The following is a 13,908-nucleotide window of genomic DNA, read 5'->3' as shown; positions in this document are numbered from 1 at the left end:
TATTATTCCAGGTAACCAGGATGCAGAGGTGAGCTCTCTGCTTTCCATTTGGTTGAAGAGCCTTTGCCGTTCAATTAATTCTCCTGAATTGCTGGAATCTGCCTGAAATCAAACTGCAAAGCCTGTATGAGTGTCTTTATATCTGGGCTTTTGTGACGGACCAGTGCAAAATAGCAAACATCAGAGACCAAAATCTGACCCACGACTCTTAAAGAAAGCATCTGAACAACCCTAAAAATTACATTGATGGCATAAGCCCACATGCTTTTTACACTTAGGTCTGCCATAGATACTCTAATACTTTTTATAACCTTTTCGATAAAGCAATTCTATTCCAACAGTCTGGCACTCACAAATAACACTGCAATAAATTTCATAACACTGAACAACACAGAAAAAAAAAGGAAATATTGTTTCAGTCTCCTGTGGGATTACAATAGATATATAATGTACAAATAACACAGAGAACTCCGAAAAAAAAAAAATCATTCTTTAAAACTGACACAGCGTACAGCAAATGAAATAAAAGATGCAAAGCTGAAGTCACCAAGCATTAGGGTTGGTATCTGTTAAAGCTGGTGTTGTAACCCATGGTCTAAGGGGTACTCCAAGATATTCCTTGGAAGTGTAAGAAATGGGACAGTTGAAAGTGAAGCAGTCTGATGGATGGCTGCTGGAGGGCAGAAGGTATTGGCCCCAGCAGCTGGGTTGCCTAGGAACCCAAACTGACAACCTATGAACAGCTGAATTTTTTCAGACCACTTTGCTTGCATTTCAAAAATTTGTGATTGAGATATTACAGAGCATGCCTAAGACTATCACATAACCTTCAGCTTTCAGGTAAGTAAAGCTAGTTTGTTAGCAAATTACCATACGCTTCCTCCAAATGTTCCTAAATTGTTACTGTTTGCTATGGAAACATTTCCAGTGGCCATCTATAGCTATTAGTCTCCATTTATAGCTATTAGTCAAGGTGACACAGGAAGTGTTGAAACAGCAGATCTTGTTAGAACACTAATATTATTAAGACAGAAGTTAATTATTCTGCAAGTTAACTTTATGACCAATTAATCACACAATGGAATAAGTGCTGGAGGCATTCTATCCCAGATGCATATGCTAGTTTACCTGCACTACTGCACACCTCAGGAAGACAGCTTTTTGAAATATAAAGCAATAAAATGCTGAGCTAGAAGAAAATCTCTTTTGAACTATCACAAATTCAGGCTGTGAATGTAAATCTTCTGCATTTAAGGAGGGTTAACACAATGCAGGATCACTCTTACCTCCATGGGAAAGGCTTTAAAATTAACTGTGTGCTCAGAACCACGCTGGTTTTCTCTCCCCCAGTGAAATCGAACATCGTGTAGTTCAAACTCATGTCCTCGAGGTAACGGCCCACCTATTAACACTGGGAAAGAACACAAATGGTAACAAACTTGGCTTTCCAAGCAGACAATCCACTGAATATATTCTCCAAATACAATGGGGAGATGGCTGCAGGCTTCTTTATTATCAACTGCTTGAGAGAGGAAAGTAAAGTTGACAGACATGGCATCATGAGTGATAGTGGTGGTAGGGGGATGGTTGGACCTGATGACCTTGGATGTCTTTTCCAACCTTAATGATTCTAGGATCTTTACTTTTGAACTTCTCTGCAGGCACAGAATGCGAATCCAGGCAGCTACAACCAACAGTGAAAACACTGTCATGCTGCTGTCTCAGTTTTATGAGGCAGAACAGCTGGTTCATAACATTAAATAAAAACATTATACCTTTATCAGAAGAGCGAATATGGTTATTGCTGTTATCGAGACAGCAGATATGTACTCTAAACAGATGGTGGGGGTTCTGAATTGAACTGGTCACTACCTCCAACTAGTCCAAATGCTTAATTTTCATCACCTATATTTGCTGTGTCACAGAAACTGATAGAAAACTTTTGATTGCCAGTATCTTCCAAGGTGAAGGTGTTAAGACATATACCACTTGTCAAGCTTATGAGATACAGAATGCCCCCATATCCAAATATAATCAAACTTAGACACAGGAGCTTATTTACTTTAAAACAGATCATGGGCAGCCATGACTTTTTTCCTAAGGCAGTTTTTTAAAACATTCAGAATTCTTAAAAACGTCTATCCATAATTGCAGCTCAAAGCAATCACTTTATATAACACCTTGATTCTTTTGCATTAATAGAGTACTTCACCATAAGAATAAGTAGTATAAGCAAGCGATTTTGCTTGGACCTTTTTAACATTCAATCTACTTTTAAATTAACCAGTGGAAACCCTTTGCCCAGGGATTCGTGAATCTGCTTTGGCCCAAATAACTACACAAGTTGTAAGTAACTTTCTGCTGAAATCATTGAGTACTGGTTTCTACATAGGGCTGAATTTTACTTAAGGATGTTCACAGTCTTTCTCACTCTAGCTTACAGTTCATTGACTTTGAATCCTTTACAATCTCTGACAACTGGTAGTGATTATTTAATTGCATAACATACATCTTTAGGGAAGGACTTTTCCATAACATGAAGTTATTTTGATGCACAAATTAAGTAGCCTTAGTTATATTAAAGCAATTTAGCAATTGCATCATATTGCAACCATATAAACACAAAAACAAAAATACAGAACTATCAAAAAAAAAAAAAAAAAGAAAAATGATCAGTTACGGTTTTCATAATCAGTTGCACTGGAGAAAAAAAAAAGTAAAATATTCTGATTAATCCTCCTTTAATGATTCTTCATAATCATTACTAATTCAACTAATCTAATAGTCATTAGCATTTCTAAAATGAAATGTCCTTAATGGAGTTATGGATCCAAATTTGCTTCTTAAACTTCCTTTATCCATATTGAACCCATACCTGTATCTACAGGGAAAATCTACAAAACTGGTGAACATTTGAGAAAACAACCAATTAAAGTATTTAGGGAAACCTGGAAGAATAAAAGAACTTGAAACTTAATTAGGTCTACTTTTTGGAAAAGCAGAGCATTTCTCTGTTTTAAAACATTGCTCCTAGAAAAGTATAACTAGAAAAAAAATGTTCTCTATATGATGCAGTTTTGTATCTGCAGGAGCTTCAAAGAGTTTATTTTTTAACCTAATTTATACATTGATCCCATGATAAAAGAATTTCAATGCATGAAGCATGTTTATCTTCCTTTGCCTTTCATCAAATTTTGATCCTTGTCAATAGATGCAACATGTTTAATTTTGCTTCTCATCAACTTTTGATCCTTACTAGAAAACAACTCCGAAACCACCATCTGCTATGCAATCCACCGAGAGAAGTCTCTCTGTTAGTAGGATATCCTCCACAGCACTTTTCAATATACAGTTCCATTATACAGTTGGTCATGCTTCTTCCACCTAATATATAACATATGTATGATGCTCAAATTGGAAGCAGCCTGTAAAAATGTTTACAATTAAGTAATAAGAAAGACTAGGGAATTCCAGATGGACTGTGTCCTGAATTAAAGGATAAAATCAATCTCCAGGAATGACAAATTGACTTTTAATATGTACTTAATCAGTTTAATTTTTTTCCACAAATAAGTTTTTCTTTGACTGTCAACATAACAGTAGATGTGACTCTCTTCCACATTAATTGGACAAAGTTTCAAAAGCACTTAGTATTCAACAGTTCCCATTAAAATTATCTGGCTAAATGGACTTGTCATCAGAGATCCCTTGTGAGGAAGAGAAGCTGCAGGAGTTTCCGCAATCCCTGAAAATTGGCCAAAGTAGTAGGTCAAACAGAGCTTATTAACTCTTCTTCTCATTGTAGAGATAGCAAATGCTGTCCTCTCCCTCCCAAAAGCGGAAGAATTATCCCCAGCTTAGCAATGGAAAACTATGTAATATGAAATCTAAATAGAAGATGAAAGTAAACCAAGATCTCTTAAATCCTAATCCCATACCTCAGTCATAAACTTTTATTCTGTTTCACATTACTCCTTATATTTCAACGCTCATCTGCCTGGCATCACACTGCATTCAAGTTTTAAAAGCAGTATTTTTCTTTTTCTAAATCTCTAATGGTTTTGCACATGCACATAAGTATGTTTGTCCCATCTTAATAATCATTGTTACCAAGTTACAACCTGCCCTTGGGAAAGGTAGGTTTTAATGAGTTGCATTTTGGCACATAAGTGGTGAGATGTCGTTTGTGGTCACTCTTACCCACTCTGCAGGAGAATCAATAACCTTCCTGATCTTGCAGGGAGAACCATGCTCCCTGAGAAAAGAGCTCTGCTACTGATGAAGGCAGTAAAACTGTCTGGAAGTACAAAACTTCTGTTCTATTGGAAATTTGCAAAAATCTGTGGAAACGAATGTTCTGTTTTGCAATAAGACATGGAACTTATCATGAAAGGGAAATTATAAAGGAAAACAGCATTATTAAATAAAACAAACCCTTGTGTTTAAAAAAATAGTGCAAAACTGAACTGATTCCCTCACTCCCTGCACAGCTGCAGCTTACGGGACTATTGGGATCTCAGAAGGAAACAAAAGTTGGACTGTCTCATGGTTTGACAATCTTCAGCTGTTTAAATGCCCCCAAAAGACTGTTGCTAGCTAAGATTCGTTAGACTAACTTGGATACTCTTCAAAACACATGGTAAGCACTACCACAGTGTTGGGAAGCACAAAAGATTTTCTTCTGCCAACTTTCTTGACAGTTGTCTCCTTTGTACAGAACAGTTTGTCCACATAAAAGGTCTGAATGAGATACCACAATTTCACTAAACTTCAACGTGGCTTCTAGTGCTTTTCTTTTTACTGGCTTCTAGTTCTTGTTTGTTGAATGAACACCCCCCCCCAAAAAAAAAAAAAAAAAAAAAAAAAAAAAACACTTTAAGAAATGATTGCTACCTGCAATGCTACCTGCTCTGTATCAGTATTGTAAGTATGTGTAACTGGAGCATCTTTCTTAAGTTGTCCAGTTGTGCAGTTAGCATTGGCAGCCTACTCGTATGCACAGAAAAACTTTACCTTAACTTACACGGTCTTTGGACCACAGATGAATTTTGCCAGCTGTACAAAGCAGTTTGAGCATCACACTGTCTGTGCAGCAGCCCGCACTGCTTCTGACAACAGCCAGCTGTTAATGCCACTGAAACAGACAACACCACCACCTCAGGGAACCCCAAACTCGCTCTGAAGAAATCCCAATGACCATCCATTCATTTTGGCATCAAAACCTGCAGCTCCTGCTCCCATTTAAGTCAGAAGCAGCACAGCAGCTGGGGCTGGCAGCAGCTCCCTCCTATGCTCCAGGACACACTTTTAAGGCACTATATGAGCTTTTAGAGCTCGGGGAAGGCCACTGGAAAAGTGTACGCGGCGTCTCGCTATACCTGACTTGGACTTGAGGGCGATCTGAATGGAGTGCCCGTCGTTGATCACCTCGCAGTCGCGACAGACGACGTAGTTGGGCGACAGGCGCACGTCGAGGAGCGAGGGGTCGTACTTGGCTTCCCTGGAGTTGAGGTTGATGGGGGACTGGTACTCGCCGTTCGCCTCGGGGAAGAGCAGCCCCCACTCCACCCCTGCAGCGCCGGGAGAAGCCGTTATGTCGCGACCGGAGCCACCGGGCGGACAGACAGACGGACAGACGGACGACAGCGGAGCCCCCCCCGGCCACCCAAACTTTGTCCCCTCCGCAGCCCGCCCGGCCCCTCACCTTCCTCGTAGCCCCACTCGGGAGCCTCCTCCCGGCGCGGGCAGGGCTCGGCGCCCCCGAGCAGGCTCCTGTCAGCGGCCATGGGCGGCCCCGGCTCCTCCCGGAGGGGCACGGCGGGGGCTGCGCGAGGGGCGAGGCCGCCTCACGGCGCTGCGACAGCGGCGGGGACCGGGGCAGGGACCGGGGCAGGGGCTGGGGGCGGAGGAACGGTGGCAGCCGGCGGAGCGGGGCGCGGGCAGCCAGCGCTGCCTCATGCCGCGGGGGGAGCCGAGCGAGTACGACCGCCCCGCGGCGGCCCGCCCCCGGCGGAGGGTGTGAAGGCGGCCCCCGGGGGACGCCGCTCGCCCCGGCTTCCCCCTGCCCTGCCCCGGCTTCTCCCTGCCCCGGGGCTGTACCCCCGCCTGTGGCAAGGGCAGGCGGGGAGAGCGCAGGGGAAGGGCAAAGTCCTGCTGCGCCTGCAGGGGGACGGCCCCGGGGGCTGGGGGCTGCTGGAGGAAAGGATTTTGGAGGTGCCGGGGGACGCCGAGCTGGCAGGGAGTCAGCGGAGTGGCCTTGCTGGTGGTGGTATTCCTGGCTGCACCTGGGGAGCGACTCCCCCCGTGGTCCTTCCCTTCAGTTCTGAGGCTGCACAGGGAGCCCTGGGTCCACCTCGCGGCTCCCCAGTAAAAGGGAAGCCTGGGTGTACTGGAGAGAGTCCAGCGAAGGACACCAGGTCGATGAAGGGACTGGAGTACCTCTCCTGTGAGGAGAGGATGAGAGCTGGGACTGCTCAGGCTGGAGGAGAGAAAGCTTGGAGGGGGATCTCAGAATTATCTAGGTTGGAAGAGACCTCCAAGATCAACTAATCCAAACTCTGACCCATCACTAACAAGTCCTCCACTGAACCATATCACTAAGCTCGACATCTAAACATCTTTTAAAGACCTCCAGGGATGGTGACTGAACCACTTCCCTGGGAGAAAATAAATAAATACACTTTCTTCTGATCATCATTGATCACTGTTGCTTTGAAATCACCAATGTCTACAAACACCTGAAGGAAGGATGCAAAGAGGACGAAGCCAGGCTCTGTTCAGTGATGCCCAGTGCCAGGACAAGAGGCCATGGGCACAAACTAGCTCTCAGGAGGTGCCATACAAGCATCAGGAAGCACTTCTGTGCTGTGCTGCAACTAAGCACATGTTGCCCAGAGGGGCTGAGGAGTCTCCCTCCTTGGAGATCTTCAAAAGCCACCTGGGCATGGTCCTGGGCAACCTGTTCTGGGTGGCTCTGCTTGAGCAGGGGTTGGACCAGATGGCCTCCAGAGGTTCCTTCCCACCCCAAACATTTTGTGATGCTGTGGTTCCTCTTCTTGCATTGCTGTGCCCCTCCTGAGAGGGGATGGAAGCACTTGTTGAGGTTAAGAGAGCCACTGAAAAAGCAAGAGAGCCCAGCTCTGTCTTATACATTCTGAAGGAGGATTGAGGCCTCGGTGCTCTACAGTGACTCCTTCATTTAGACCACATCCAGGAGTGTGGCTTCAACCCCTCCTGCAGAGTATACAGTGTACTAGGGTATGAGAGGGTGCCCCAAATCAAGGGCATCAGAAGAGTCTCCTATATCCTTTGCCAACAGCCATGCATGGACCTGGAGAACATTTGTTTTGTCAAGGGAAAAAAGGTTGGAAGGGACCTCTGTAGTCAGGCACTACTGTATGGCGGTGACCCAAAAACTTTGTCAGTGTTGTCACTTTGTATCAGTGACAGGAAGGGGAAAGAAACAGCACTGACAGTCACAGTCCCTGAAAGGCAACAGAAATAAAGTTGCTACAATGGTAACATCCAGACTACAGGTACCATAGCATCCAGACCTCCTTGAGAAGATAATATCCTGATCCTGCACTGTTGATCCACAGGCTTTTATCTAGGTGTGGAGCTCAGTGTTCCCCAGCTCAGCAGTAGCATTTACGATTCCTGTGCAGGCTGACATGAGAGCAGAAATCATCACCAGTGTTAAATTGAGATGGAAGGAGAGGAAGAAGTAAGCTAGAAATTCATTAATGAAGCAAGAGAGTACTGGTTCATGAGCTGTGTGCAAGGTGAAAAGAAAACAGGAAAAAGAAAAAGTAGAATATATTGGGTTTTCTTTTGCTGTTTTTTGTTTGTTTGTTTGTTTTAAGATCAGAATGGAAATACAAGTTTCTTTCTGCAGGATCATTAGTTACTTGTTATTCTTCACTACTGATGGTTGAAAGGAATATATTCTACCCCAACAAAATACAATGGTGGTGCAGCAACTCATGATAAAAAATAAAAAATAAAAGCAAATATATGTTTTTTCTCTTGTAGTGAATACCTAACATCAGTACAAACAGAACATACAGGTTTTCTAGCATGAATTTTAATCACATGATAATATTATGTTGCATATGCATATATCAAAATTAGCTTTATTGTTTGATAAATTTTATCCCATACTTGCTTCTTAAACACACATTAATTATTCCTATTAACATCAGTCCTTTTGCATCATTGATTCGGGTCCATCTGACTGGAAATTCTTTTTCCTCTTCAAGCAAAGTCTCTCATTTTGAAGAAAAAACAGGCTTAGGAGGCTGGGTTCATTCCATTGCTCCTTGAGGCACAGTGCTTCATTCATGCCCTGTATTAAGTCCTTTCCTGCAGTAGCTTTCCTGTGGGACGTCTGTTCTAGAATTTAACACTCAAGAGTGGCACCATAATCAGGCCTGTGATTTCCTGTTTTATAATAAATACTTTTCATGGATTTACAGAGTTTTCATGGCTTCCATTCATAACTGAAGTTAAGAACTAAGCTACTTATATTCTTTGCCCTTCCTTTTAACCTTTCCATTCTTTCCATATCTTTCTGCAAAATTAGGCATAGCAGGTAAAGCCTTACCAAAGAGTTGGTATGTATTTAATCCCACATGTCTCCTCAGTTGTTCTCTGTGCAAATATCATTTCTTCCTTAGCTGCTGTCCGGCATAGGATGATCTAATCAGCAGATTAGATTCTTCTGAAGATTCTTATGACTTGGTAAAGTGTGTGAGTAACAAGGGAGTTCAAGGCAATGTCTCTCAAATGAAATGGAGCATGGGACAGAGATCTCACATTTAGCTCCAACCAGGATCTATCTGAACAATCTCTGTACAAACCAACTAATTTGCTTACGGACTTAGCTTCAAGTAAAGGGACTGAATCACAGAATCAGATGAAGATAGTGGCATGATCTAAGTCTTTCTCTAGATCAGTGAGATTTCGAGTCCTTTAGGGACTCTTGAAATCATTGCACTCTTTGTTAGTCCATTTTTGGACTAACATGGTCTGAACTTTTGGGTAGACCTGTGCGGTGTCAAGAGTTGGACTTGATGATCCTTAAGGGTCCCTTCCAACTCAGGATATTCTATGATTCTATGATTCTATGATTTTTGTATGTATGTATAGTATATTTATGATGCCCCAGGCACTGCCTTTTGCCAAATGTTGATGTACCGTGCAATCATCTAGATAAACTCACCTTGTAGTGTTATGTTACCTGATGTAGTTGTCCCAAGGCATCCACTTCCACTTAAAGATCTTCCCTCTTTAATTAAGTGCAATCTGTATGGCAAGCTTACGGTTTACATCAGCAGCCTGTTCCATACATCTATTAAACTGACCTTAAATTGATCTTTAGAAACTTTATTATCACTAGGCATCTAAAATTCAAGTTTGTGCATACGATCCCAGTAGTTGACTTTACTATAAAAACATGATAAATATATGATACATATAAATACAGTATTTGTTCTGTAAAAATGCATTGCTCATGGTGTTATTCATCAGACTAATATTTGCTACATTGGCTTAGCATACTGTAAAATAGATAGGCATAATTATGGCCCTCAAGCTAATACCAAACTGATGGGTAAAGAGCAGGAAAAGCACGGTCAAAGTGGACTTCATGAGTGACACAGCAATTCAGCAGCAGAAGCAGGAGTAGGGCACATCTCCCTGCATCCCAGGTCATCCACTGATCCTGTGGAGCATGCTGACTTCTTGCTTAACTGTAATTAATCATCTGACTCTTTGATGGTAATGGGGGTAGGAGAGGGGAACTGAAGCAGAGGGATCCAAGGTTTTACAGTTTCTCTTTGAACTCATAGGACAGTGGTGGCTGAGTCTCTGACATTCCCTTTTGTAAAATGACACTTTGAAATGTTCCAAATTTGTATCCATGAACCATCATTAATGACTAGTAATGTTTTTTAAAGAAGTTCAATTTCAACAACTTTGAAAACTTACTGCTTGCCACATGCCAACGGGGGGAGTTCAATGCACATAACTGTGCAGGTTACTATCTGAAATCTGTAGAAAAAAATAAACAGAGAATTTCATACATGTTATTTTGAACTGTACAGTCCTACCTGAAGGATTCTCTGCAGGCCACAGAGGTGACAGTTGTTTCTGTGATTGGGGGTTAAGTAATTCAGATTGTAAGAGATCCATTAGTCACTTTTTTTTCTTTATTACCTTGCTGACTGTGAAGAGTATTAGAGGGACTCAGTATTATAATAGAATTGTTCTATGGGACATTAGAGTATTACATTTGGGGTAATTTAGAGTAGAGTTTACATTTCTCTAAGAGTTTAGAGTTTACATTTCTCTAAGCCATCTCTCAATTCTTGCCAAGGTATCCTGAAAGAAAAGACAATATCCATACAGAAACACAGGCAACTAAAGGACCAGGAGCATCTAGCTTTTTCAGTAAATAAGGCTTTCTATTTTGCTTCCTGTGCTTGACTATAAGGTTGGCCAAAAATCTTCACTCACATGATACTGTTTCTGCCTTTATTCTTGCCAGGTTACTCTCTCAAATAAGTTTGACTCTTTTCCATACATAGAACTGTAAGCAGAAAGTTCCTGCATTTGTCCAGTAAAGTACAAGATTCCATAACATAAAATTTAAATATGCTTTGCATATTTTGAAAGGAGCTTCAAGGAAGAATATTTCAGCTTTCCGGGAATAATACTATTTGCCTATCTTTTTTTTTTTTTTTCCTGTGTTACAGAAAGGAAAAGGATGGCCAGGCGGTATAAATAGTGCAAGATGACAAGGTAAAGAGAGACCATTTTCAATAAAGAGCCCTTTTAGAGCAAAGAGAAACAATTTACAGTGAAAGGCTCCATGTGTTTGCAAGTCAGGTTTACATTGGCAAATGCTGTTCTGCAAACATTGCAAAATATAGCAGCTACACTCCAACTTCCCTTTAAATCCACACCAAATGTAGTTTCAGTGGGCATGTACATTTTGTGGTCTGTAAGCATAAATTCGTGCTTCTTGACTTTACCAGCTAATAGGATAGCAGGCTGGTCCTGCACATACTTCCCACATTTAACTTTACAGTATACATGGATTCTTTGGAATTAAAATATCAACAAATTGAGCTGAAAGTGTGTACACAAATACACACGGGTATAAAATCCCTAAGTACAAAATTGCATCTGTAGGAGTAAACAAGAGGTGAAAGGAATACGTGAAGAAGCTCATATATCCAAACTAATGGGCATAATTGGCATATATTGTCCCAGTATTCAAATGTGTAAAACAAGGCTATTGTGGCTGCCAACGAGAGAACACATATACATCTTGAAGGCAATAAATCTACAATAGGATAGTCTCCAGTTCCTTAAGGAAAATCCAAGGGATAAGAATGCACTTCTAAGGACTTACAAATACCTCAGTTAAAGGGAATGGAAGAAATAACAAGAAATACAGTGTAATTAAGGTGCCTAATAATAATAATAATAGAGAATAACCTAGTGTAGTCTCTTGGAAGTTTTCATTTCCCTATCAGAACCTAACTCTGGAAAAAAAAATGTAAAGAACTTGGTGAAGATAACAGGAATTGCTGGTGAAGTAAAATAAGTACAAAAATAAAGTCTAGTCCTTCAGACAATAGAAGAGTAGAAGGGAAGTGAGATTTTTTTCCCCTGGTAGGCTGAGGAAAGGAGAGATAAAGGATGAAATAGGATATCTCTGAACACAGTAAAAGAAATCATAATTAAGGGCCCTGATATGGCAAAACTCCTATGTAAATAATTCTTTATTTCTTTAGGAAGGAAGCAGAACTAAAGATATACCCAGGCAAAATTCAAGGAAGATGATTGAATGCTCAGGGGGAAAATCTGCAATAAGAAGATGCTGAATATTTATTTACCTAACTGTAGTTATTTCAGATCTTTAACATTAGATGAGATTCCTAAAGGATTATGAGTTTCATCTAATGCCCATTGAAATGGAGTGGTGCTTTGTCAGTGAAACTGGTAGATGTTAAATGTGCTACCTGCAAATTAAATGTTTGAAAAAGAAGCACTGAATATGAATCAGGGAAAGATGCAATACTGTTCTACTCTTAAAAATAAAAGGAGAAAATGAGCTAAATAATGAGCCTGAGCAGTTTTTTCACTGGAGGAGCAGAGGCAGATGTTGGCTTAAAAGTGTTGGCTTTTCATCTGGGAAGCACATGAACACATGGAAGCGCTGAACAGGATCAAGTGGCAGGAGAATAACAACGTATTTGATTCTGTAAAATGATAGCAAAAGGAGAGTCAGTTCTTCATTCATTCTACTGGCTTTTGCTTATCAATGTGTAAACATCTGTAACTGGCAAAGTGCTCACGCGCCCAGTTCTGGTAAAGCTATGAAATCATACATTGGGAGTGTAATCTGCCTTCCTATATCACGGGCTATTGCATTTCACAATTACTCATGTACCATGTTAATTATTTGGTTATAGATAAATAATAACTAGTGGTTTGCTAAAGCACATTTTCCAGAAATGCACAACCTCGAGACCTCAAGAACTGAAGAACTCATTACTTCCCTTTGACAGTTTGTTCCAGCGGTTAGTCCCTTTCACTGTTAACTCGTGGGTACCCAGTTCTAATTTGAATTTATCTGGCTTTAACATCCAGCTACTGGTTCATGTTATGCTTGTTTGCCTTGATAAAGAGCCTTTATTGCTTTGTGTTTTCTCCATGATGTACACACCCACTTGATCACCGCTTTGTGGTCTAAACAAGAGGAGCTCATTAACACTTACTGGAAGAATAAGACCAAGATATCTTTTTATAACCTTTTTTTTTTTTTTCCTGTTTTCTGCATTAAGAATACAGACACCAGAATCCTCCTGTGTAGCTCTTGTTTTTACCTCAGTGTTCTCATTCATTTCTTTTTTATGTGCACAGTGACCAGTCACATTAATCTTTTTTTTTTTTTTTTTTCCCTTTTGAATCAGACATTGGAGCTCTTGTTCTGCCTCTGTTTAGTATAAACATTAAGTCCTCTTTTCAAGTCTGTGTATTCAGAAGCCAGTCTACAGAATGTGAACACAGCTTGTGTTATCATTTTACATTTAGTTAACATAAAACGCCATTCATTTCAATCAGTACTAGTGTTCATTTATTTTTAATCAAAATCTTGTACAGTACCAAACCTTATGCCTCATAAAAATCTGTAATCTCATTATACCATCATATATGTTCATTTGACAAAACGTGCTTTCTGCAAAGCTATTGTCACTAGCATTAATTATATTGCTCTTCATCAAATTTCTGTGGCTGCAGTCCCATATCAATATTGTCAGTATTTTTCCTGAAATTGTTGTCAGATAACCAGACAGTAACTACCAAGATTATCTCATTTCTCTGTTGTTTTTTTTTTTTTCTTTAATGTTTGCATGAAGTTGAAATTCTTTAAGTCTTGCAACTTTTTCCTGCAGTTGTTAAAAATCAACAGAAAAGATGAAAGATCTGTTCAGACAGTTCTAGCAGAACTCTAGGATGCAAGTACATAAATTTAAATCAGATTTTAAAATTCCAAGTTTTATGATATTGTACCACCTGTTAATAAACTGCAAAAATTTTTCCCACACATGATGTAAGCAGACCAGACTCCTCTCCAGATAACGTCCACAATTTCTACTCCATATCAATATTTGTTTAATCCTTTTTCCACTCATTATAGTATTTGTTTCTAATTATTTTTTCATTTCAGGGTCATATTTTTTTAATTTCAACACTAGATTCACTGCACTAGATTTTCAGTACAACAGGTCCAACAGCTCCTTTCTTTTCTGTTGCAGAGTTGAGATACTTTGCCATGCTTTATAGCAATTAAAGAGCTCCCCATTTTCTTTCAGTTTTGTCTGCCCTTTTCCTCTT

The 13,908-nt window shown here is 40.5% G+C and overlaps 1 protein-coding gene and 1 long non-coding RNA gene across 4 annotated transcripts in view; both read right to left on the bottom strand.

Moving 5' to 3' along the window:
* Positions 1-6,099, bottom strand: part of CA8 (carbonic anhydrase 8) — a 48,490-nt gene extending 42,391 nt beyond the window's left edge. Inside the window, exons 1-3 of one of the 2 annotated variants that reach the window (XM_027452277.3) lie at positions 5,705-6,099; positions 5,379-5,570; positions 1,287-1,411 (exon numbers count right to left, since the gene is read on the bottom strand). In XM_027452277.3, the coding sequence (XP_027308078.1) occupies positions 1,287-1,411; positions 5,379-5,570; positions 5,705-5,786 (399 nt within the window). In that variant the 5' untranslated portion in view covers positions 5,787-6,099. The remainder of the gene's footprint in view (positions 1-1,286; positions 1,412-5,378; positions 5,571-5,704) is intronic. The other variant, XM_027452276.3, reaches the window with a different exon arrangement.
* A 2,001-nt stretch (positions 6,100-8,100) lies between these two features.
* The window catches only part of LOC140001864 (uncharacterized), a 34,090-nt gene continuing 28,282 nt past the window's right edge, over positions 8,101-13,908 (bottom strand). For both annotated transcript variants that reach the window (XR_011807491.1, XR_011807490.1), the window contains exon 3: positions 8,101-10,050. This is a non-coding gene — a long non-coding RNA (uncharacterized lncRNA). The remainder of the gene's footprint in view (positions 10,051-13,908) is intronic.

This window comes from Anas platyrhynchos, chromosome 2, assembly GCF_047663525.1.
Source record: "Anas platyrhynchos isolate ZD024472 breed Pekin duck chromosome 2, IASCAAS_PekinDuck_T2T, whole genome shotgun sequence".
In the NCBI taxonomy this organism is placed as follows: Eukaryota; Metazoa; Chordata; class Aves; order Anseriformes; family Anatidae; genus Anas; species Anas platyrhynchos.
This window is presented reverse-complemented; position numbering and strand designations above follow the sequence as displayed.